The 22,826-nt window shown below is 38.0% G+C and overlaps 2 protein-coding genes across 5 annotated transcripts in view; one reads left to right on the forward strand and one right to left on the reverse strand.

The window, feature by feature from the left end:
* gpr39 (G protein-coupled receptor 39) overlaps positions 1-5,838 on the forward strand; it is a 216,860-nt gene extending 211,022 nt beyond the window's left edge. For all 4 annotated transcript variants that reach the window (XM_062975399.1, XM_008118844.3, XM_008118843.3 and 1 more), the window contains exon 3: positions 3,949-5,838. In XM_062975399.1, coding sequence (XP_062831469.1) covers positions 3,949-4,475 — 527 coding nt within the window. In that variant the 3' untranslated portion in view covers positions 4,476-5,838. The remainder of the gene's footprint in view (positions 1-3,948) is intronic.
* lypd1 (LY6/PLAUR domain containing 1) overlaps positions 1,532-22,826 on the reverse strand; it is a 42,440-nt gene continuing 21,145 nt past the window's right edge. The window contains exon 3 of the mRNA XM_003226145.4: positions 1,532-5,089. Within this exon, the coding sequence (XP_003226193.1) occupies positions 4,851-5,089 (239 nt within the window). The 3' untranslated portion in view covers positions 1,532-4,850. The remainder of the gene's footprint in view (positions 5,090-22,826) is intronic.

Raw genomic sequence — 22,826 nt, forward strand, 5'->3', positions numbered from 1 at the left:
CAGGGAGAGTGTAACCCCATCTAGAACTGGTTGACACACCTCCATCCCCAGATTAGGACCCTTGATGGCAAGTACCTCTGTTTTGTCTGGATTCAGTTTCAATTTGTTTTTCCTCATCCAGCCCATTACCTCCTCCAGGCATTCATTCAGAGAACACACGCTATCCTTAGCTGAGGCTGTTTTTGAAGGAGAAATATATTTGGGTGTCATCAGCATAGTGATATTACCCTGCCATATGCCAGTGGCTTCATGTAAATATTAAAGAACATTGGGGATAGAATGGCACCTTGTGTGATACCACACAACAGCGCCTTTGAGCAGCTATCCTCAAGCGCCACCATCTGGAACCTGCTTGAGGCATGTCAAGTCACACATATGGCAAACACAAAGCATAAACTGTGTTTACAAACCAGTATCAAACAATGCTTGATATGTTTTCCGGCTCCTTACAAGGCAGAACAAACAATGGTTTAATGCTGGTTTGTAAATCATGTGTTTATATCATATTGTATCTTGAAATAGTACTGGTTAGCAAACAGCGGCAAAATCCTGTAGTTACTCCCATTTAATTAGTGGGATTTATCTGGTTTGAAACATTTTTCAACAGTTGATTTAGTGCAGTGGTTCTCAACTTGTGGGTCCCCAGATGTTTTGGCCTTCTACTCTCAGAAATCCTAACAGTTGGTTAACTGGCTGCGATTTCTGGGAGTTGTAGGCCTAAACACCAGGGTACCCACAGGTTGAGAACCACTCATTTAGTGGGGCCACCGGTGAGATTACCTAACAAGAATCTGGCCACTATGTCTCATGGCTGTTCCAATTATGCATTCAGACTTTAGAAGTGGAAGTAATTCCAAATGAAATGGTAATTGTATTGATAACCGTTACCAATGGAAACATGAGCATCGCATATGTGATTTCTGAGGATCCTTTTTTCTATCTTACAACATCTGTATACCAAGAAAAAACTGGAAGTGAAGCAATTTGTGCTATATGCTGTACTAACAGCTGTTGTAATGTGAATGAGAGAAGAACAGATATAAAATAAATAGGGAAATTTGTACTAAGTGGCAAGCAACAATAGAAATACGGGGAGGTCATGTAGAAGGCATATTCTTTTTTATCTGATATGTTTATGGTGGGTTTTTTTTACCACAAAGGTGAAAGTACTAGCTATGGTTTTTATTACAGAATGAAGAACTGTTTCATTTACAAAATGATTAAGTATGTGTTACTATGTATTAGAAAAATATCCCTTTGGGATAAAAAAAATTTTCGTGCCAGAAGCGATTTGAGAAATTGCAAGTCGCTTCTGGTGTGAGCGAATTGGCAATCTGCAAGGACGTTGCCCAGGGGACGCCCAGATGTTTTGATATTTTACCATCTTTGTGAGAGGCTTCTCTCATCTCTCTCTCTCTCTCTCTCTCTCTCTCACACACACACACACACACACACACACATGTACTTTTGGGATAATAATAATAATGATTATTAATAATGATTATGATTTTAATTGAAAGCAAACTTCTCATTGTTATGAAAATTAATCTCTTTTATTAACCAAAGTTAAATATTCAAATCAAAAGGTTCACAAAACAAACCGTCACACAATTTATGTCCAGTCCTGGCTCTTCCAAGCCACTGTTATTTTTTAACCTCCTTTTTTGTCTTTACATTCATATCTTTTGTTCTTTTGGCATTCCCAAATTCCTTGACATTCTTCAAAACAGCATTGTTTTCCTGATACAGAATTTTAGATTGCTTGGTTTATTATATTCTCCTATTTGTGTTTTAATGGTTTGAACTTTATTTTTATAAGTTATGATTCCACATTAATATTGGCAGTAGCAGAATTGCTTGCAGTTTTACCAAGAAAGCAGGTTGAGTTGTTTAACTTGCTTTAAACGCAAAAAAGAAGCTTTAGTAAAAGAGTGTGGTGCAAAATGCACAAATCAAGGTACCTATTGAAATGGGTGGGGAATACCTCTGTTATAGAGTGTTTTGTTTTACACATAAGGCACATTTGCTGCAAAACAAGGGACACCATTGCAGGGTGAATCGTTTGACAACTTTGGAATTGCATCACAGGAATTCAATAATTTAGGGGACAAATTCAAAACCCTTTCCCCATACTGTTACATATGTCCTTATTATATATATAATATTTGTTTTAAAAAAGCAAAAACTTTTAACTACATTCTCCTTTTCACTGTCCATCTTGGGAACAGAAATTCCTCTTAAACTCAACTGATGTGTTTTTCCTAATAGATGTTTGCTGTAGTCATGGGAAGCTCCACTCCCATGTAGAGAAGGGGTACAGATTATTCGCTGATAGATGGAGTTGCAAATCAGAGCTCAAATTTCAATAGTGCTATACATTTTACAGATTTTAGAAGTAATTTTGCAACAGCTAAAACATTAATAAGTTACATTTTGATGTAATGAGGGATAACCTAATTCCTTTGATGGTATAACTGCAAATTATTTAGTTATATTTTTAGTTACATGTGCATGTGTCTTCATTAATGTGTTTTATACCACAAGTTAGTGGCTTATAGCATTCTGAGTTTTAAAAATACCAGTAACTTTTACCTTTGAATGATACGAAAGCAAATACTTATTTATTGGAACTGTAATGATTTCAATTTCAAATTTAAAAATTATAACCAAAATGGCAACCATAACAAATTAGTTTTGGGAGTTACTTCCAAAGCTGTGGGGTTTTTTTTCCTCCAAGCCACAGGACATTTTCACACACAACCATTGTAATTATTATAAGTCAATGCGTATGAAAAAATTCAATAGTTTAACACACTGTAAAGCAAGATGCTCACTATTATTGTAGCTATTGCAGATGTATCTGTAGCTTTTGCATTACCATAGCCAGCAATAAGAAAACCACAGCAGTGTGCTTGTAGCTCTCTGTGGATCCATGTTCATGTTCTTCAAAAAAATTAATCTGGACCCAATTTTTGTGTGTGTCAGAAATGACTTGAGAAACTGTAAGTTGCTTCTGGTGTAGGAGAATTAGCCATCTGTAAGGATGTTGCCCAGGGGACGCCCGGATGTTTTACCATCCTGTGGGAGATTTCTCTCATGTCCACACATGGCAAACTGGTGCTAACAGATGGGAGCTCACCCCACTCCCCGGATATGAATCGCTGACCTTTCAGTCAGCAGTCCTGCTGGCACAATGGTTTAACCCTTTGTGCCACTGGGAGCTCCAATGATCTGGATCCTATTATCTGAACTCAATGAAGTAAGAAAAAACAGACTAAAAGATGGATCCCAAATGCATGGGATTCTATATTATATGAAACATTTTCCATGACATGCCTAAGAGGGTTTTTTTTTGTTCCTGTGCCTTTTACTTCACATTTTAATTCAACTGGAATTTCTTTCCCAGATGCTTATTACACACTCTTTGTCATAAAAAGAGCCATTCATACCATACGTAAAAATATCTTCTGTCAGAGAAAAGTTACCAAAAATAATGCCAAATATACAGTTGTATGCGTATTTGTTTTGTAAAATATAAACTGAATCTGATCATCTTTTGGGTATTGCCTGCTCTAATATGGCTGTATTTTTTAAGAATGCAGAAGGGGGGAAGAGTTGAGAAAAGGAATCATGGATAATCGTTTGAAGAATGCACCTTCACTGAAATAACATCTTTGAAATTAACCAATGCCAGGGAGCAAAGAGAAATGGTATCTTAAAAATTACATAATACTTATCAGAACACAGGTCTCAATGACCTTGAATCCTGGAAGTGGCTGGCCTCTTTCCCCTTTCTTAGAACGAATTTTGCTACTGGCAGAAGAAACGCGCCAAGCTAAACACTGAAAAATTGGTATCATTTCCTCGCCAGTAAGTGCAGAACTAATACTAAATATTTTATGATTTGTTTTCACATGCTTTCTCTTTCTCTCTTCTCCTGGCTTGCAGGACTGATTGTTGCAACTCTGGCCATTTGCTGGCTGCCAAATCAAGTCCTAAGGATCATGGCTGCTGCTAGACCTAAGCAGGACTGGACCGTCTCCTACTTCAGAGTGTACATCACCCTCCTCCCCATCGCAGACACTTTCTTCTACCTCAGCTCCGTCGTGAACCCACTGCTCTACAACATCTCCTCCAAGCAGTTCCGGGCCGTCTTCCTTCAGGTCCTCCGTTGCCGACGCCTGACGCTAGATCATATCAACAAGCAGAGGTTTTTGAGAGCCAATTTGGATTCCATAGCCAGTGATAGCCGTTACAGGCGCCCATTGCTCTTCATGTCATCCAGGCGCAAGTCTTCTACCAAGCCAGCTAACAAGATTTCCTTAAGTACTTTTCAGAGCGAGGCCAAGCCTGACTGCAGTTTGCAGAAATTGAGTCTTGAACCAGTGGAGCTGAATGAGCAAACAATGCCCCTGGAGACCAGCACAGACCCTAGTCCTTCTAAGCAGAATGGTCTCTGTGAACGTGAAGTGTGAATTCTCATAAAACATAAATCAGATGCGAAAAAATGGAAATTCAAAAACAAACAAGCCAAGGGGTTACAGCTTGCAGGTTGTAGCCTCCTAGTTTAAATGCTTGTTTCCAGTAACATGAATGGATATGGGATCTACATGAGTGATTGTTGATTTTTGTTTTGTTTTTAAAGTGCATACTGGAAATTCAGACAACTATATATATATATATATATATTCCTTCTCTAAGAAAGTTGCTGATATTTTTTATCTCTCCAAAATGTATCTCTTCTTTCGGCACCTGGATGCAAACAGCAACATCACAATGGAAACCAGCTGTGTCTTTGGAGGAAGTAATACAGGACAAATGATGTGACCAACAGACTCTTCCATTAGGGTTTAGCAGTGTACCGGTGATAGAAATGCCAAGCCGGAGAGCAGCACGGTTGTTAAGACACCAGCCCTGGGCATGGTGCCAGAGTTTCCCCGCTTCTTTGGCCTCGGCCCATTGCAGAGTGGAGTATTGCAGCAGCTTATACAAACAGAGTTTATTTTCCCTGGAGTACAGAAAGTCTGGTATCCGGCAGAGGTCATGAGGCAAGCTGCAGAGGATGCGCAGGACTTGCGATACAGGATCCCTGTGACACAGAACAAGAGTTTATTTAGGTTGATATGAACAAACATGCTTTCTGCTGCATGCTAGCCCTTTTATATTTGAACAGACTGCCAAGTTCTTAGACATAGTGGTTCTGATTCCCAGTGCATGCCAGGGGATTTTGCCCACTATCACCTGTTGTGTTTTTAATAGGAAATGCAGGGCTCAAATAAATGGCACTGTTTGGAAAAGTTCCCCTCTCCCCTCTTTTGTCTTAACCTCCCATAAAGCCTGGGAATGGCAAAATCAATACACTTTGGAAGAAAGCATTTTAAGGTTTAGAAACCACTCCACAAATACAGTTTCCATTTAAGATCTTGTCAATTAATACCAACACACTCGGGGTTTTGCATGCATTTTCAGGAGACAAGAGACTCTACGGTTATTTTAATTTGTTAATTTAGCATTTTACAGAAGTTCCCCCTACACTGTTTCTATGCAAAAACACAAATACTAAAAGGCTCCTGGGGAATTTCAGTTCACACAGAGCACTGTTGAGTGAAAACAAAGAAGGAGATTGTCAAAAATCTCTGCCTCTTAGTTACTTGTAACTAAGGTGTTGTAATAAGTTAGATAAACAGCATTTAGGAGGAAATGGGGTACCTTGTAAGAATTCCTTTAAAATTGTTCTGTATTTTTAATTGAGTGAATCAGAGGACATACTTGTATCACATTACATATGTATTTTAAATGTTTTATTGTGATTATAAAATAAACACATTTTACTGTTAAGGCATGAAAGATGCTTTTCTAGCTATGTAGCTGGTTATGAATAACCTCAGAGTATTTTCTTTCTTGTGGTCTGATAGAAATTCAGCTTTGGGCTTGATACATAAATAATATTATCTCACTCTATACTTCACTTTCCTCTGATGTGTATTAAGCCTAGGCAACTCAACGGGGGGGGGGGGGGGGGTAACGGGACAGAAAAAACTACTTGGTTTTGTTTCAGTGAAAGCACTCGATAAGCAGATATGTTGTAAAATTATATAAAAGTGGAAGTACAGTAGAATCTCGCTTATCCAACATAAACGGGACAGCAGAACGATGGATAAGTGAAAATGTTGGATAAAAAGGAGGGATTAAGGAAAAGCCTATTAAACATTAAATTAAATTTTGATTTTACAAATTAAGCACCAAAAAATCATGTTTTACAACAAATCGACAGAAAAAGCGGTTCAATGCACACTGTAACGTTATGTAGTAATTACCGTATTTACGAATTTAGCACCAAAACATCACAAAATGTATTGAAAACATTGACTACAAAAACATTGACTACTAAAAAAATAGACTACAAATGAAGACAGAATTGCGTAAAATGAACTTATAGTAACAAAAATATTGGAAGTTAAATCTGTAAAAAGTTCAGTCCTGTGAAGATTTTAAAAATCTGTGATCCTTGCCTGGCTAGAGAAACAGCTGTGGATCTGGGCGGGAGGCAGACTGCGTTGGATAATACAGAACATTGGATGAGCGAAGGTTGGATAAGAGAGACTCTACTGTGTAATATATCCTCTCTCTCTAAGCCATCTTTCCCCTTCTATACCTTTTAGCTGCTTCAGTTCCCATGTAACACTTTATTGACTGCTGAAGACACATAGCAATGAAGCATCTCCTAGACTTCCACAATGTAAAAAATGGCATACACAGATGTAAACTGGACATGCACCTGTGTAACTCACTAACAAGAAGCAACCAATATTTGGAAGAAAACAGCATGTGCTTGTATTCCACCAAAATGTGCAGAACTGAAGAGTGGGTCTGATATAGTCATTAATTGCTGAAATAGTATGCCTGCGGTGAGCACAGTAATTTCAATGTCTCTTGCCTAATCCACAGAACACTTCCTGTATATATTAATAAATAGCATATTATAGACGGGAATCCAGAAACATGGCTGAGGAGTTTCATGCAAGCTGGCAATACTTATAATTAAAAGCTGCACTGATCTCACCAATAAAGAGGTTAATAAGCAATTGTTACCCACTATACTAATAACCCAAACAGGCAATCCTAGCAGAACCATGGGTTTTGGACAATTATCCCACAAAGCAGCCAAAATCCATTCCTTGTGATAAATATACATGGAGGGGCATGTGTAATCTTCATGGATATCTCTCCCACTCTCCCATGTGGCAGTGAAAGGCAATTGAATGGGTTGCTGTGAGTTTTACAGGCTTGTTGGGTCATGTTCCAGAAGCATTCTCTCCTGATGTTTCACCCACATCTATGGCAGGCATCCAGAGAGGTTGTGAAGCCTATTGGAAACTAGGCAAGTGGGGTTTATATATCTGTGGAATGTCCAGGATGGGAGAAATAACTTGTTTGAGGCAAGTGTGAATGTTGCAATTGGCCACCTTGATTATCTGAATGGCCTTGCACCTTCAAAGCCTGGCTGCTTTCTGCCCATTTGCCTAGTTTTCAACTGACCTCACAACAGGAGAAAATGCTTCTGGAACATAGCCGTACACCCTGGAAAATTCACGGCAACCCATTGATTCCGGCCATGAAAGCGTTCGACAACACATTAAACAATTTGAAACTGGATTTCAAATAGTGGGCAATAGTGACCATTGAGTCTCTGGAATTAGGTACAGTATATGGCCCATATCACCAGACTGATTGCATCTATGAACTACACAGAATATTTCTCAAAATCTATTTATTCTCAATGCACCACTCCATACTGCAGTTTTCTTCATGTATGTGTCTAGTTGTAAACACACACAAATATACCCTCAGGTATTTTGGGACTCACTTGTTTTATTTTGTATTCTTAACATAATAAATATCTCTTCTCTCCTTCTCTACCACACAGGGTGGGTTAAAACTTGGGTCACCTTTCAGGAATTCTACTATCTGTGGGGGCAGTTATAGAGACAGGCATTAAGGGATTCTTGTTATGCTGTAAGAGGATCGGCTAGAGGTCAATCCCATTCTTTCTCAGTTCAAGCTTTATTGCACTGTTTACTGCGGCAACCAGATACTGATAGTCTCTACAGCCCTCCTTTACCAGCCTGCTAGTGCTGACTATGCTTTTAAAAAAAGTTCCAGTTAGAGAAAGATTAGGAAGAAAAAGTGGACATAATAAGACTTTATGAAAAGGAGTTCGTTTGTGAGATGTTTTGTTATTCCTGTAATTTTTAATTTTTTATATAATTCACACTGATTTTACTGTAAATTTCTAAGCAACTAGGTCATAATGAATATAGATATTTTAACAATAATCATACAGTCTTTGCAGCAGCTCCTGGATTTTTCTGCCATATCACTTAGTGTCACCTGCTATAATCTGCTTTTGGCATAAGCCCATGCCCAGCCCTCTTCAAGTTTGATCTTCCCCACCTGGTTCTGGTTATTGAGGTTTGTTTTGATTTATTTTATTGTTCATTTTATATTCTGCTGTTTTAAATTGTTTTAATTAGATTATAATATGTTTATTATTTTTATGTGTGTGTTTTAGCTTGTAAACTTTGTTGTGCTGGGCTTGGTCCCGCTTGTAAGTCACCCCGAGTCCCCTCAGGGAGATGGTGGCAGGATATAAAAATAAAATTATTATTATTATTATTATTATTATTATTATTATTATTATTATTATTTGTTGATTTGACATTGTAATGAGCAAGCATATTGTTGAGGGTTGTAGAAATAAACAAATAGAAGCTTTACCACAGTTTCTGAATCAAAATAAACCCTGCAGTATAAAAAAATTGTCACTCAGGCTTGTGTAACAAGTAACAGTATGTTTACTTCAGTTCAAAAGTTCAAACAGGGCAACAATATATACAACAGTCTTTCTGAATTCACTCAGAGAACTGAGAGAATAAACAGTCCTTTTATACATTCTTTAAATATGCCTCGTTTGTCTTATAAATAACCAGATTTCAGTGAGTATGGCAGCTATTTCCTCCCTGACCGTTTTCAGTCAGCTGCTTTCTTCCCCCTTCGAGGTGAAAGTGGCAGTTAAAACCATTTGTCCCAGCACCAAGGTAGAGACAGCAGCCAATTGGAATTCCGGCTCCTGACTGGCTCAGCCAATCAGCTGTTGACATATGCCCTTTCCAGTCAACTCACCACATCATGGTGCCTCTTTTACAAATCCTCACACATATGGGGCATGGACTTTACATGTTTGCTGACTCTATAATCACTGACACAGCAAAATACTTGGGCAAGTCTCTTTAAAGCAATCTTTTCTACTGTAGCAACAAATACGGGAGATGCTGTAGTCAACTCAAACTTTGCTCCAAGTTTGGTTTCTGCTGGAAGTGGGCAGATTTCTTTTGGCCATGTTTCCCCTCCTTCTGCAATCCTATGTGAAAATCTACTATAGAGAGTCGGAAAAAACCTTCCAAAGCAAATCTTGGAAGAGGATATCAGAGGGGGGAAGTATTCGTGAAATGCCCTGTTGCCCACCTTCTTCTCACTTTCTATGGATTCTATGTCTCACCTTTTGAGAGTACAGTGTTCCCTCGCTACTTCGCGGTTCGCTTTTTACGCCCTCGCTGTTTCGCGATGTTTTTTTGTGGTCCAAGGCATTCTCATAATGCCTTGGACCTTAATGGTATCCAATGAAAAGTGGTATCTATCTAATCTATCAAACTAACTAAGTAAACAATACAAAGCAACTCACAGAGGATTAGGCCGCGGAAGCGCCTGCACATGCGCTCTCGCCCCGCCCCCTCTTCCGGAAAGGCTTCACTGGCTCCCCGGGAATTCTGGGAGTTGCCAGATTACAGCCTTCTCTACCAAATTGCTGCCCGCCTCACCATACTAAAACAACTAGTTTGTGTGTGTGTGTGTGTGTGTGTGTGTGTGTCAGAAACAACCGGAGTTGCTTCTGGAGTGAGAGAATTGGCCGTCTGCAAGGACGTTGCCTAGGGGACACCCAGATGTTTTGATGTTTTACCATCCTTATGGGAGGCTTCTCTCATGTCCCCGCATGGAGCTGGAGCTGAAGGAGGGAGCTCATCCATGCTCTCCCCGGGTGGGATTCGAACCTGGCAGCTTTCAGGTCAGCAACCCAACCTTCAAGTCACAAGGCTTTTTATCCCCTAGGCCACCAGAGGCTCCAACAACTACAGTGCAAAATGGGCTTGTGAAGGAGAGAAAGGCCACCTAACAACTAAAATAAGGTATAAATATTAAAATAAATATAGTGTCCCTATTTTGCGGATTTGTACTTATTGCGGGTGGCCCTGTAACGTAATGCCCGCAATAAGTGAGGGAGCACTGCATAGGGGTTATTACCTGCCTACATGACCTGTGTGAGCTATAGCAATGTTTTCCAATAAAACATAATTTCCAAAAAATAATATGGGGATCCCTCAATTTCCCTCCCAAACTAAGGTGGCTAGGAGGGAGCACTTATTTCTAACCAAGCAGCACTTTGTCAGGGATTCTGGAGCCAAGATCCAATTGCTGTCATCCCCCCCCCCCCGAATCCAGCGGATTGGGGGGGACGACGACAAGGGGCTGCAAAAATGACCTACATGCAACTTATGAAGTGCATAGCTCCCATACTATCTTAGAGGGATCTGACATAAGTTGTACAGGAAAAGGAAGAGAACACATATCACCAAGAGGTGATGTGCTAACAAGCATTTGCCAAAGCTTGTTAATTGCTGACAGTATTGGAATGGAGCAGGAAGAGTTCTCTTGATCCTTAATCTCTGCTCTGAGCATGCAGTTCACTTTGTGATGATAAATTTTTGCTAGGACTGATGTTTCTGATAAAAGCTTGCTATTAAGCTGTTCTTCAATATCCCTGTTGAGGTTTTTTTTAAAAAAATTCACACAGTAAGGAGTAATTGAAACTTGTGAAAGGTATCCTCATCCAGATCAGCTTGAAACACACGAAGTTCCTTGAAAAGTTGCATACAGTCATTTCCAAATACAAAATGCTGCTGTACAAATTTCTCTCTGCAACAAATAATGAGGAACCACTATTGCAAAACAAAGCATATACAGTATTTCGAAAGCATTTTTGGAAGATCTGCAGATGAAAGTGGGATCTTCAATCCTTTAAAGCCCAAATCTAATTGTGAAGTGCTACAGGTGGAAGGTTTTGTATCTACTTTTCAATCATAGCAGGAGTAACAATTCGGTAGTTTTTTGAAAATCCAAATCACACAGGAAGAAGATGAAAAGCTCAAAGAATGTATCCGAATGTCAGCCTTTTATTTTATGCCACTGAGGTGAGCTATGTTTAATCTGTGTATTCAAAAGACCTCATGCTGTAACAGCTGAGAGTGTCTACATCCATCCAATTAAACCCATGGGGAATCATATTTCAATGGCAAACACTTTGAAACCATCAGTTCTATACTATCTAAAAATGTTTAACAATAACAATAACCCAAGTGGTATATCAGTACGTAATTGCTTGTCTAATTTTACTTTTATGACCCAATGAATGTTCTTATGAATACAAAAGCTCACAGGGAGTCAGTATTCAACAAAAGCTAGCATAATGAGGCTGCATGAAGCATCCCCAATACTAAGAATATATACGAATTCCAAATTTGAAATGCCTGGTTCCAATATTAATATATCCACTACTTAGCCTGCACTCCAGTGGATGGGATTTACCTCTGAATAATCATATTTAGGATTGTGTGGTTCTAGATACTTGCTATGGAAATCATGCTGCTGGAAAATACGGAATATTCCCCTATAGGATGAGCTTTAAGATGAAATTGAGCCAACAAAAGAAAACACAGATAATCCAGAGGATGTAATGTGAGTGCCCTTAAGACTTTTTTTAAAAAATAGCTGAATAGTTGCAAACCATCTCTTCTGTATAATATGACCTAGGGGGAAAAAGTCTTAGAAATACTGTACAGACATTATTTTGTAATCGTGAAAACTTTTGCAAAGTGTTATTAAAGTCTAACTGCATGATTTGCATATACAGTAGAGTCTCGCTTATCCAACATAAACGGGCTGACAGAACGTTGGATAAGCAAAAATGTTGGATAATAAGGAAGGATTAAGGAAAAGCCTATTAAATGTCAAATTACATTATGATTTTACAAATTAAGCACCAAAACATCATGTTTTACAACAAATCGACAAAAAAGCTGTTAAATACATAGTAACGTTATGTAGTAATTACTGTATTTACGAATTTAGCACCAAAACATCGCAGTGTATTGAAAACATTACAAAATATTAACTACTGAAAAATTGACTACAAATATAGAATTGCTGCAAAGAGAAACAGCTGTGGATTCCAGGCAGGAGGCAGACTGCGTTGGATAATACAGAATGTTGGGTGAATGAAGGTTGGATAAGCGAGACTCTATGTGATTTCCTCCATAGATCAATTTTTGTGCAACCTACTTGCTCACTGCGATTTAGATAGGAGCACAAATCCTGTATGGTCTTTACATATGTGTGAGCACTGTGGTTATGTTCCTATGAAGTGAACTTGTCAATCTCCACATACAGGGAGGCAGTCACTTTAATCAATGGACGTCTGTTCCCACATCAATCAGGAGCAGCTGATGTTGCTACGTGAGCCATCACTGATGTGACAGGTAGACATACCCGTCACAACCCCCCTTGCGCTGGAGATCTCTTATGTGAAAGGGATAGTAGCCAGCTGCTTCTTGAGCAACAAGGGAAGACCCATGGATCACAGTAGTTGCTTTACAGTAAATGCCACCTTGAGGGACCTCCAAGGTCCCTATGTAATGGTCTTATGTCTTACCTATGTATTTTAACTATGTTGTACACCATACCTCACTCCCAGCCTTGAGGAATGGTAAGTAACAAATACAATGTTTGATGATGATGATGTACTTCCTATATCAGAACTTACCTAGGGACTGTGAATACCAAACAGTTACAAGTGCGTAACTCCAAATTGCATGTTCATAACTGCCATTCCCACTACCATTTTTAATATACTGAATATATGATTGTTGCTTTTGTGTACCTTCAAGTCATATCTGACTTTTGGCAACCCTTGCACTCACACAATTATTATTTATAGTGTGCGATTCCCCTTTTTAAAAAGTCTTATAAATTATAGAAGACTCCCAGCAGTCTGGATTCCTCCTAATAGCAGTCAGACGCGTCCTCCTAGCCTCTCTCAATGTAGCCTGCTGCATGCCTAGCCCTAGCCTAGCCTGCTATTCTGCTCTCTTGCTTGCCTCTCCCTGTTCGCAATGGCGCTCCTTAATTTAAAGGGGAATGGCTGTATGTATAAATCTTACAAAATAGATCTGATATATGATGCACAAATGACTTTTTGCACAGACCTACTGTTTACCATATCTAAAATTTACATCTTAGAGCAATGTACAAAAGGAAAATTTCAAAAAAATTGTGCTGAAAATACATCTTGAAGCAATATACAAAATATAATTTTTTAAAAAATTAAACAAACCTTAAAATAAAAAAAACATTATGGAATCTATTTATTTATTTATTTCTATCCCACTTTTCTCCATAGGAGAACCAAAGTGGCTTGTGTACTACATTCAAACAATATAACAAAAGCCTTCTGATATACTTTTAAAAATACAAAATATTTGAAATTATTTATTTTAAACACTTAAAACAACTTAAAATCTACTCATTAAATACTGAAGGTTTGTTTAAATATGAAGGCTAGTCCATGAAAGGAAAGTAGGGTGAGGACCAACCAAGTCTCCCTCGGAAGTATTGAGTAGTCTGGCAGCAGCCACCAAGAATGCATTTTCCCATGAAAACCTTAAAACTCAGGTAGACTCGTATATGAAGATATGGTCATTTCAAACAGCCTGAACTTAAGGCATATAGCATTTTATAGCACCTTTTACCAGTATTCTGACCAGAAATGGGTCAGTAGCCAGTGAAGTTATTTCAACAAGGGAGTTATATGCTCCTTATAATCAGCCTTGGCCAACAATCAAGCCACAGTGTTTTGGATCTTCTGAAGTTTCCAAACACATTCCAAGGTCAGCCCCATGTAAAGTGTATTGCACTAATCTAACCTAATGTAATAGTGGCCAAATCTGGCTTCTCAAAGAATTGACTTAGCTAGCACACCTGTGTTAACTATGCAGGGCAAGATTCTCCCAGTGGTTTCATGTAGACGTTAAACAGCACAGGGGACAGAACTGAACCCTAGGTGACACCACAGTCCAATGGTTAAGGTATTGAGCAGGAGTCTTCCAGCTTCAGAATTCTTCTAAGTTCGCCCCTCCAAGAATGACTGAAGTTATCATGACATGACACAGAAACTCTTCTTTCCATCTCAGAAGGCCTGTCCAGGATACCATGGTATCCTGAAAGCCACTGAGATATCCAGCAGAAACCACCGGAGACACAATTCCACCTATTCCCTGCTTAGTTTCCAATACAGGTCATCAAACAAAGTGACCAAAGCTGTCTCTGACCTTTAACTAGGCCTGAAATCAGATTGAAATGTATTTAGATCAGTGGTTCTCAACCTGGGGTTCTCAGATGTTTTTGGCCTACAACTCCCAGAAATCATAACAGCTGATAAACTGGCTGGGATTTCTGGAAGTTGTAGGTCAAAAACATCTGAGGAACCACAGGTTGAGAACCACTGATTTAGATAATCCATTCCAGCCAGGAAATCCTGGAGCTGAGATATCTGCTATGAGCTCCCGAAGCCTGTCAAAAAATGAAATAATGAAGACTAGTCAATAATTGTCTATCGTAGTGTGTTGTGTTTGTATTTTATCACATTTAAAATGTTTTGTAAAAGCATTTCAGACAAATGATATTCAGCCTATCATTTATTTTCAGTTGTACTTTGTTTTAAATATATGTAAACCACCTCTAATTCTCTGTTGGAAGAAAAGCAGGAGACAGCAGAGCTTAGAGCAGTAGGTTTGAAAAAGAATTTGACTGCTAGAAATTTGAAAATGAATTCACTAGAATAAGCACTAATAACCGAATTCATTCTATGTGTTAGGGAATCATCCTTTAATCAAATCACCCATTTTCAGCCAGATAATAGGATTTACAGGGAATGATATGAAAGCTGCCCCAGATACATGTTTTCTACACAAGACAACTTTGTGGATTTCTATACAAATTAATTTTTCCAGTAAGTTTCAAAATGCAAAGGACCTCATGGGAAGTCTCTTTGGAAGGGTGTCTCATGTATCAGAAAATACTTTATTCATCAGGAATGTACCTATTAATCAGTATTCTTCCCACCCCTGTTCCCCCATCACAGGCTTCTATCTGTGTGATGTATGAAAACTCAGCACTGCCAATTCTCCCACAACACAGTGGAAGGCAAAATCTGCAATTACTGGATTTCAGTGCACGTATCTATTTCTTTGTAACTGGAAATGACTGATACAGTCTCAGCTGATGAGAGAATAACATGTTTCTTGCAGATAAATGCCTCTGCACGATTTGTTTCTCTCTTCAAAGTGTTTCCCGCCTAGTCGTTCTCTCCCAGTGTTACCCCTTATAGTAATAATGTATCTCCCAGAAATTCTACTGTGCTAGAAATAATTTCCCCAAACAACACTTTTTCCTAGCACATCTTCAGTAGCCTCATTTTGATGGCAGTCACCAGGAGGGGAAGGAGAGATACAGAAAGGGTGGGGTTTTGTTTACATGGTTTCATTGGACTGGCACATCGGTTTGAATCTTAGTTACACTTGGATTGCAGTGGAATTGATGTGAACTGTGAACATGGACTTAAAGTAGTTTTCCTTGAATTCAGATACATGCTTCAGCTCAGTGGAATTACAGAAGCCAAGATATCTGCATCTAAAGAGACATTTCCTCTGTTCTTGTCTGAAATGCTGTTGTTTAATGCTAATCTGAGAGACTGGTGCATATATGCTTCAGAGCACAAAATGCCAACAGATAATTTGCTAAGAGCCATTTACCTATAAAATCAAATATACTTTATGTTAGAGCAGGGTGGGCAACAAGTAGTCCACATGCAGTTTCCTGTTGAGTTTTGTGGTCCTTGGAGGTTCCTCCATCTAACATTTTTTGCAATGATGAAAATTAAAACCGTAGAACGTGACATGTGAAGTATTTGTAGCTTGTTTCTCAGATCAACAAAACTCCCGACAAATGTTCTGAAAGTGCTAACAGTCTTTTTAAAAGAGTCATGCACGTTTTATTTGTCTTGTTTCTACTGTGTGTACTACTGCCATTGGGAACATGATGTGGGGCACATACAACTTGTTCTCAAGGCTAGTGGTGCTTCTAGTAGCACTATCAGCTTGAAAAACCAGGCACATATCTTGTTATAAAGAAGTTTTAAGGTCTTCAGCAAAGTATTAGCTTTCAATAGACATTGAAATAATAATAATAATAATAATAATAATAATAATAATAATAATAATAATAGCTGTTGTTGTTGTTGTTATTTCTTACCCACTTTTCCCCAACTGGGTTACAACACAGTGAAACACAACAATGAAAAACATAAAACCATTAACAATGTATAGATTGAAGCATAAACATAAGATTAAAACACACATTAAAATGTTCAAACTGATAAAATGTCAATTTAAAATTTATAGTTTAAGACTGACTGGGCATTATGATTATGAATGTCATTTTCTGTGGCAAAATGCTTAGCATTACATTATTATTATTAAGTTTATTCATAACTTTATGAAGTGCATTGCACTTTGTTGACAAAACTCTGTATCATTTCATCCTTTGTTATCATTATTTTAATGGCAACTAGACAAGGTCTAAGTACTGTTAGTTTCCAGTGGACTACACAAAAGAGTTAAGTACAATAGAGTCTCACTTATCCAACATAAACGAGCCGGCAGAACGCTGGATAAGCAAACGATAATGAGGAATTAAGGGAAAACCTATTAAACATCAAATTATTTTATGATTTTACAAATTAAGCACCAAAACATCATGTTTTACAACAAATCGACAGAAAAAGCAGTTCAATACACGGTAGCATTATTACTGTATTTACAAATTTAGCACCAAAACATAGCAATGTATTGAAAACATTGACTACTAAAAAATTGATTACAAATATAGAATTGCATAAAATGTAACAATACTGTCAGAAGTTAAATCTGTAAAAAGTTCAGTCCTGTGAATATTTTTAAAAACCTGTGATCCTTCCCTGCCTAGAGAAACAGCTGTGGATCCAGATGGGAGGCTGGCTGAGCTGGATGAGCAAAGGTTGGATAAGCGAGACTCTACTGTACTCCCAAAACTCTTGAATAGATACATTTTATCTGGAAGCCACACCTCATTGCTAAGAATTAAATTTCTTCAAATATACAAAGACAAACTTTCTGAATTTGTTAAAAGAAGCTTAGTTCTGTCAAAATACTTGGACATCAAAATAAATAAATAAAATCAATGTTTTAAATATTTTATGTATGTCACCATCAGATGAAAATTCTTGTATTTTTAACGGCATTTTGTTGGAAAGATAAGACAGAAACATAATTAATTGTTAAGCCATGAATGGTGGTTTTCAGTAGAGCAAAGATTGCTTTCATAGTCTTTACATGGAAAAGTGAGAAATCACTTGGTAAAGAGGGCAGTCCTGTTTCTCTACTACCCTGCCCAATCAGTTTCTCATTTTAAGTCCTGGTCATGCTTCAAGTCAATCTGCATTTGATTCAATTTTTCAACATCTCAGAAAGACAAGCTAGTAATTAATAATTATCATTTTCTTAATGATACCCTAAAGTGATTTATGACTGTTTTCTCTGGGATCTTATTCTTATTTGTTTGCTCATAAAGACAAGATTGAATACCTTGAGCCTAAACCGATAAAGGCTTTTCAGCTCATCCCTGATAAGGGTCTTCTAAATGGGCTCATTTATCTCTTCTTTCTCCAATTTCCTCATTTTTTCCTGACTTTTCTTAAGTCTGGAAGTTCACTTTGTAAAGCATCTGGCTTTGATGGAGGTATCTTGTTGAACTTACAAATTACCTACTTTCCCCCACTGCCTGTGTCATTCTTTGCTTCCTTTTAAATGACATTGCATCTAGCACTAAATTTCAATCCATATTTTAATTTACAGAGCATCATCATTATCATCATCACTATTGTCAGTATACTATCTTTGTTGTTCAAACACGTTTTGAATACAAATGACCTTCTATTGTTTCTGTTTTTAATTTCAAAGAATTACTCTCACAAGTTGACATCTGTAGTGGATGAACTTCTAATAAAAGGAAAAAAATGTGCAAACATTCCTCAATTTGCATGTTTACAATTTACATATTCAATTTACATTCTAGCTTCATCTAACAAACTAGTTACATTCACTCTGATGAAAGATTCCATTTTGTATAATCTCATCTTTTTAAATAGTCTGATCCATCATTTAAACAGCAGACAAAAGCACCGAAGAGGCAAACTCTCAGGTATGGACGAGGACCATGATCCAAGAAATTGCTCTGGTGAGGAATTTCAGCAGTAACCAGGAGTGTGTGGCCGCTTTCCACAACTCATACAATAGCTATAATGTCCCACTGCTTTGTCAATGGGATGCTTGAAGAAATGAAGAGTCCTATTCGTTGTTCCAATGATGACTTTATCACATTCGAGGAAGTATGTGCAGTAGCCTAGGCCATTTCATTAAAAGTGTGACGGAACATTGGGCATTCCAAGAAATAAGACACATAGCTGCCTAGAGCAGTGGTTCTTAACCTGGGGTCCCCAGATGTTTTTGGCCCACAACTCCCAGAAATTCCAGCTGTTAGGATTTCTGGGAGTTGAAGGCCAAAATCATCTGGGGAACCTAGGTTGAGAACCTCTGGCCTAGAGTTTCCTCTATTAAACAGCATGTTCCATACCATACAGGAAAGTTATTTCATCCAGAATACTGTTCAGAAGTTAATAATAATAATAATTATTATAATAATAATAACAACAACTCTATTTTTATACCCCGCCTCCATCTCCTTGAAGGGACTCGGGGCGGCTAACATGAGGCCAAGCCCAAACAATCACAATAAAACAAGATAAAATACATACGTAACACAAAACAAAGCAAAATAAAACACATTGTCCACAATAGCATAATCAAATAATAAAATGATAGGAATGACATAAAGGAACATAATTTAAAAGCAGAACAAGGATTAGACGAGGGAAAACTGGGTGTAAGTTATAAACCTGATGGGTGAGGTAGATGGGTAAAGTGAGGCATTTAATAGGGGACTTGGAGGTGAGATAAATGATGAAATTATTTCCAACTAATGGAGCAGAATAAAGATGCTTCAGACATCGTGATTGTCACTGAGAGGGACCTGTCATGGGGATTAATTACTCAATCTTTGAAGGCATCCTGGAAAAGCCAAGTTTTTAATTTTTTCCTAAGGGCTGACAGGGCGAGTGCTTGCCTAATCTCCCTGGGGAGTGAGTTTCGGAGCCGAGGGGCCACCACGGAGAAGGCCCTTTCCCTCGTCCCCACAAGCCACACTTGTGACGGCGGTGGGAGCAAGAGGAGGGCCTCCCATGAAGATCAAAGAGAACACGCTAGTTCATAGTTACAAATGTATAAGCACTATAGATACCTTGCTACTCAGTGAACCTCACCTGGATCCTTCCCATCTCCTCTTGTTAGGCAGCAACCACTGCAATTAATGAGTTTGTCCTCCACTTGAACAAAAAGCAACTGGCTAATATTCTCAATCCACCTCCAAGCAGAAGCAGGACCCATCCAAATTTCCCCTCATACCAGAGTTTCTTCACATCCAGCTGCTTCTTGATCAACAGGAGAAAAAATCCCTACTGGTCACAGTACCTGCTGCCCAGTAAGTGGAGACTGGGCCACTTTCACAACCCCTACATAACCACTAAGCAAAACCAGGGGCTACATATAGATTACTAATATGACTTCTTAACTCTTGTTATGAGTACATAACTTTAGGCTATACATGGATTACTAACCACCATAAATCTGGTCTTATTTGTTTGTTTTCAAGGCTGTTTTTCTCCTAATGAAGCTAAAACAAGATCAGCTTGAAACCAGAATATATTGAAAATGAAATGCAATTAAAATAATCACATTAGCCCACGCACACGCACACACTCACACTGAGTAAACTCTTAGCTAACCAAGATTTAAGCAACCAGAATGCTAAAGCAACCAGCAAAAAATTTAAGAATTAATACTGCATTCACAATACAGTAGACCTTTGTTGCATTAGGTAACATTTGTCTTAATTTGCTTTTAATTACTGTAGGTAAGGTAAAGGTTTTCCCCTGATATTAAGTCTAGTCATGTCCGACTCTGGGGGTTGGTGCTTGTCTCAATTTCTAAGCCGAAGAGCTGGCATTGTCGGTAGGCACCTCCAAGGTCATATGGCCGGCATGACTGCATGGAGTGCTGTTACCTTCCTGCTGGAGCGGTACCTATTGATCTACTCACATTTGCATGTTTTCAAACTGCTAGATTGGCAGAAGCTGGTGCTAACAGTGTGAGCTCACCCCGCTCCCCGCATTCGAACCACTGACCTTTCAGTCAACAAGTTCAGCAATGGTTTAATCCACTGTGCCACCAGGGGCTCTTTAATTACCATACTTCAATATTGATATCATCAATACAGAGTGTATTGTATGGTATAGTATGGGACAGTTGGCTTTCATGGCCAAGCCAGAACTCGAACTCTATAATCACCAGAATCCTAGTTCAACACTAAACTATTAAACTACTAAACCAGGCTGACTCTGCAGAAGCCATGCCAATTATTGTTCAGCCATACTCAACTTTTCATATACTTTACAGTTTTGTTCTAATAACGCTTTCAACAATTTGTTTAGAGCGGATGCTGAACTGGCCAGGCAAAAATATAATTATACACTGACCGCTATCCATTTTTCTAGTATCTTAGGAAAAATGTTACATATTTTAGGTAGAAGATCAGCAATTTCACACCCGAGCTATTTAACAAGGATGGAGACCGGTTAACAACAGTAGTGAAGATTGAAGCCTTCACTAGACTAAAATGAACCACAGAAGAGAGTAGAATGCATGATTATGTGGACCTGTAAGAAACTCTTGGCTTCGATCATTAGGCATAAATACATCTGCAAACGGCCAGCAAAAGTTGATTAGAAGTCTTCTCTATGTCACTGAGAAAAATGAAGATAGGACCCTATCACTGTTTCTTTCTTAAATGTGTTTTCAGTTTTTTTTTCCTCCCTGACAGTATCATTAACAATGACAGCACTATAAAAATTTCTAGCCTTTGGTGCTTTGAGTTTAGCAATAGAGGAGAATATTCAGATACTTGCCCAAAGATCTAAGCAATAAAATTGAAAAGTCTACTATCGTAAAAGCTACGTGTTCATTATAATAAACTCTGCAAGGGAAAAAGAAGGTAGTGCATATATCTGGATAGGTCACTAAAGTATTCTGGAATTTACTCATTACATATGAAATTTGAACCATTCTCTAGTAGCCGGCAGCACAGAATTTGGAACCATTATGATAGCTGCCCGTGGGCACCATATCCTATCACTGTGTATGGCTTAAAACAAATCCAAGAAATGGAAAAAACATAAAAAGCTATTGTCCATATCCATGTGAGAAATTAAACTTACTCAACCAGAAACTGTAACTTCCTTTAAAATAACCCTTTTTTCTTTATTAATCTTTTCTTTTTTTAAAAAAAATAATAATAATCATAAACTACTTCAAGGCAACATTTAGCTGCATCATTGCTTTACTGTATTTAAAAGCATGAGGGGGGGAAACCTAAACCCGATTTATTATAGACTCTCCATGGTTTCACCTTATCTAATGCACTTAATTTAGTTCATCTACTGCTTCCTTTGTAGTTTTACAAGCAACTTTAAGATTGGAAGCAATTTATTAATAAGAGAACATGCCCTACAGCTTTAGCATCTGAAAACACTTCCTGAATGGTAATATATCTGGAACTCTGAATTTATAGCATATAGTGGGAGTTAATAACATATACCATAAATTCTTTTATTCGCATGCAGCCTTGTTTATCAGCAACAGGAAAGAGCTGGGTACTTCAGATATGGGAAACTATAAAGTTATGCCAAACAAATATTTACTCTGGTAAACAGTCTGAACTTGCACTAGTTTTTATTTGGGGATGGTAAGCAAATCACCATATTGCTCATTGCTGGGAAGACTTCCTTGTCAATACAATTAATGTATCAACAAATATTGTTTCTCTTCACTCTTTCTTTTTAAATTTGGGCAATGACCTAGCATCCTGATCAAACATACTTTTAATTATGAGCTAAAAGGGATTTGTATAGGAAGGAGAAGTGTGACTTTAAAAACAAAGTCCTTCAGATAATTTAACATTCCCAGAACAATCACTTGGATGTGTCTTGTAAATGACATCATTTAAAACTTAATGGATACAGGAATGAGATGTGGGTTAGTCACTCTTATTTCCACCTTTCCATTTTCTTTTCTTTAAGTACTGTAAAAAGGACTGATTTTTCAATCAAATGAAAAACTACAGATTCTTATGAAATGTCTTATAGTAGATAACACAGATCAGGCAATTACCTCTGTTAACGTTAATATCTTCCATTTCCAAAATATGTTTAACTTACTCATAAAATAACATTTATCTATAAATAAATAAATATGATTAATCTATAGAAAAACAATTTTCTGTTTTTAAACCTTTGCAACAGAGAAGAAAGATAGGGTGATAATCAGTAGCCTTGCCTGAGCCTTTTCCCAATTAGAAACAATTCAATTGATCCATGGCTTGTTGTGGGCTGT

The sequence above is a fragment of the Anolis carolinensis genome, chromosome 1 (genome assembly GCF_035594765.1).
Source record: "Anolis carolinensis isolate JA03-04 chromosome 1, rAnoCar3.1.pri, whole genome shotgun sequence".
NCBI lineage: Eukaryota > Metazoa > Chordata > Lepidosauria > Squamata > Dactyloidae > Anolis > Anolis carolinensis.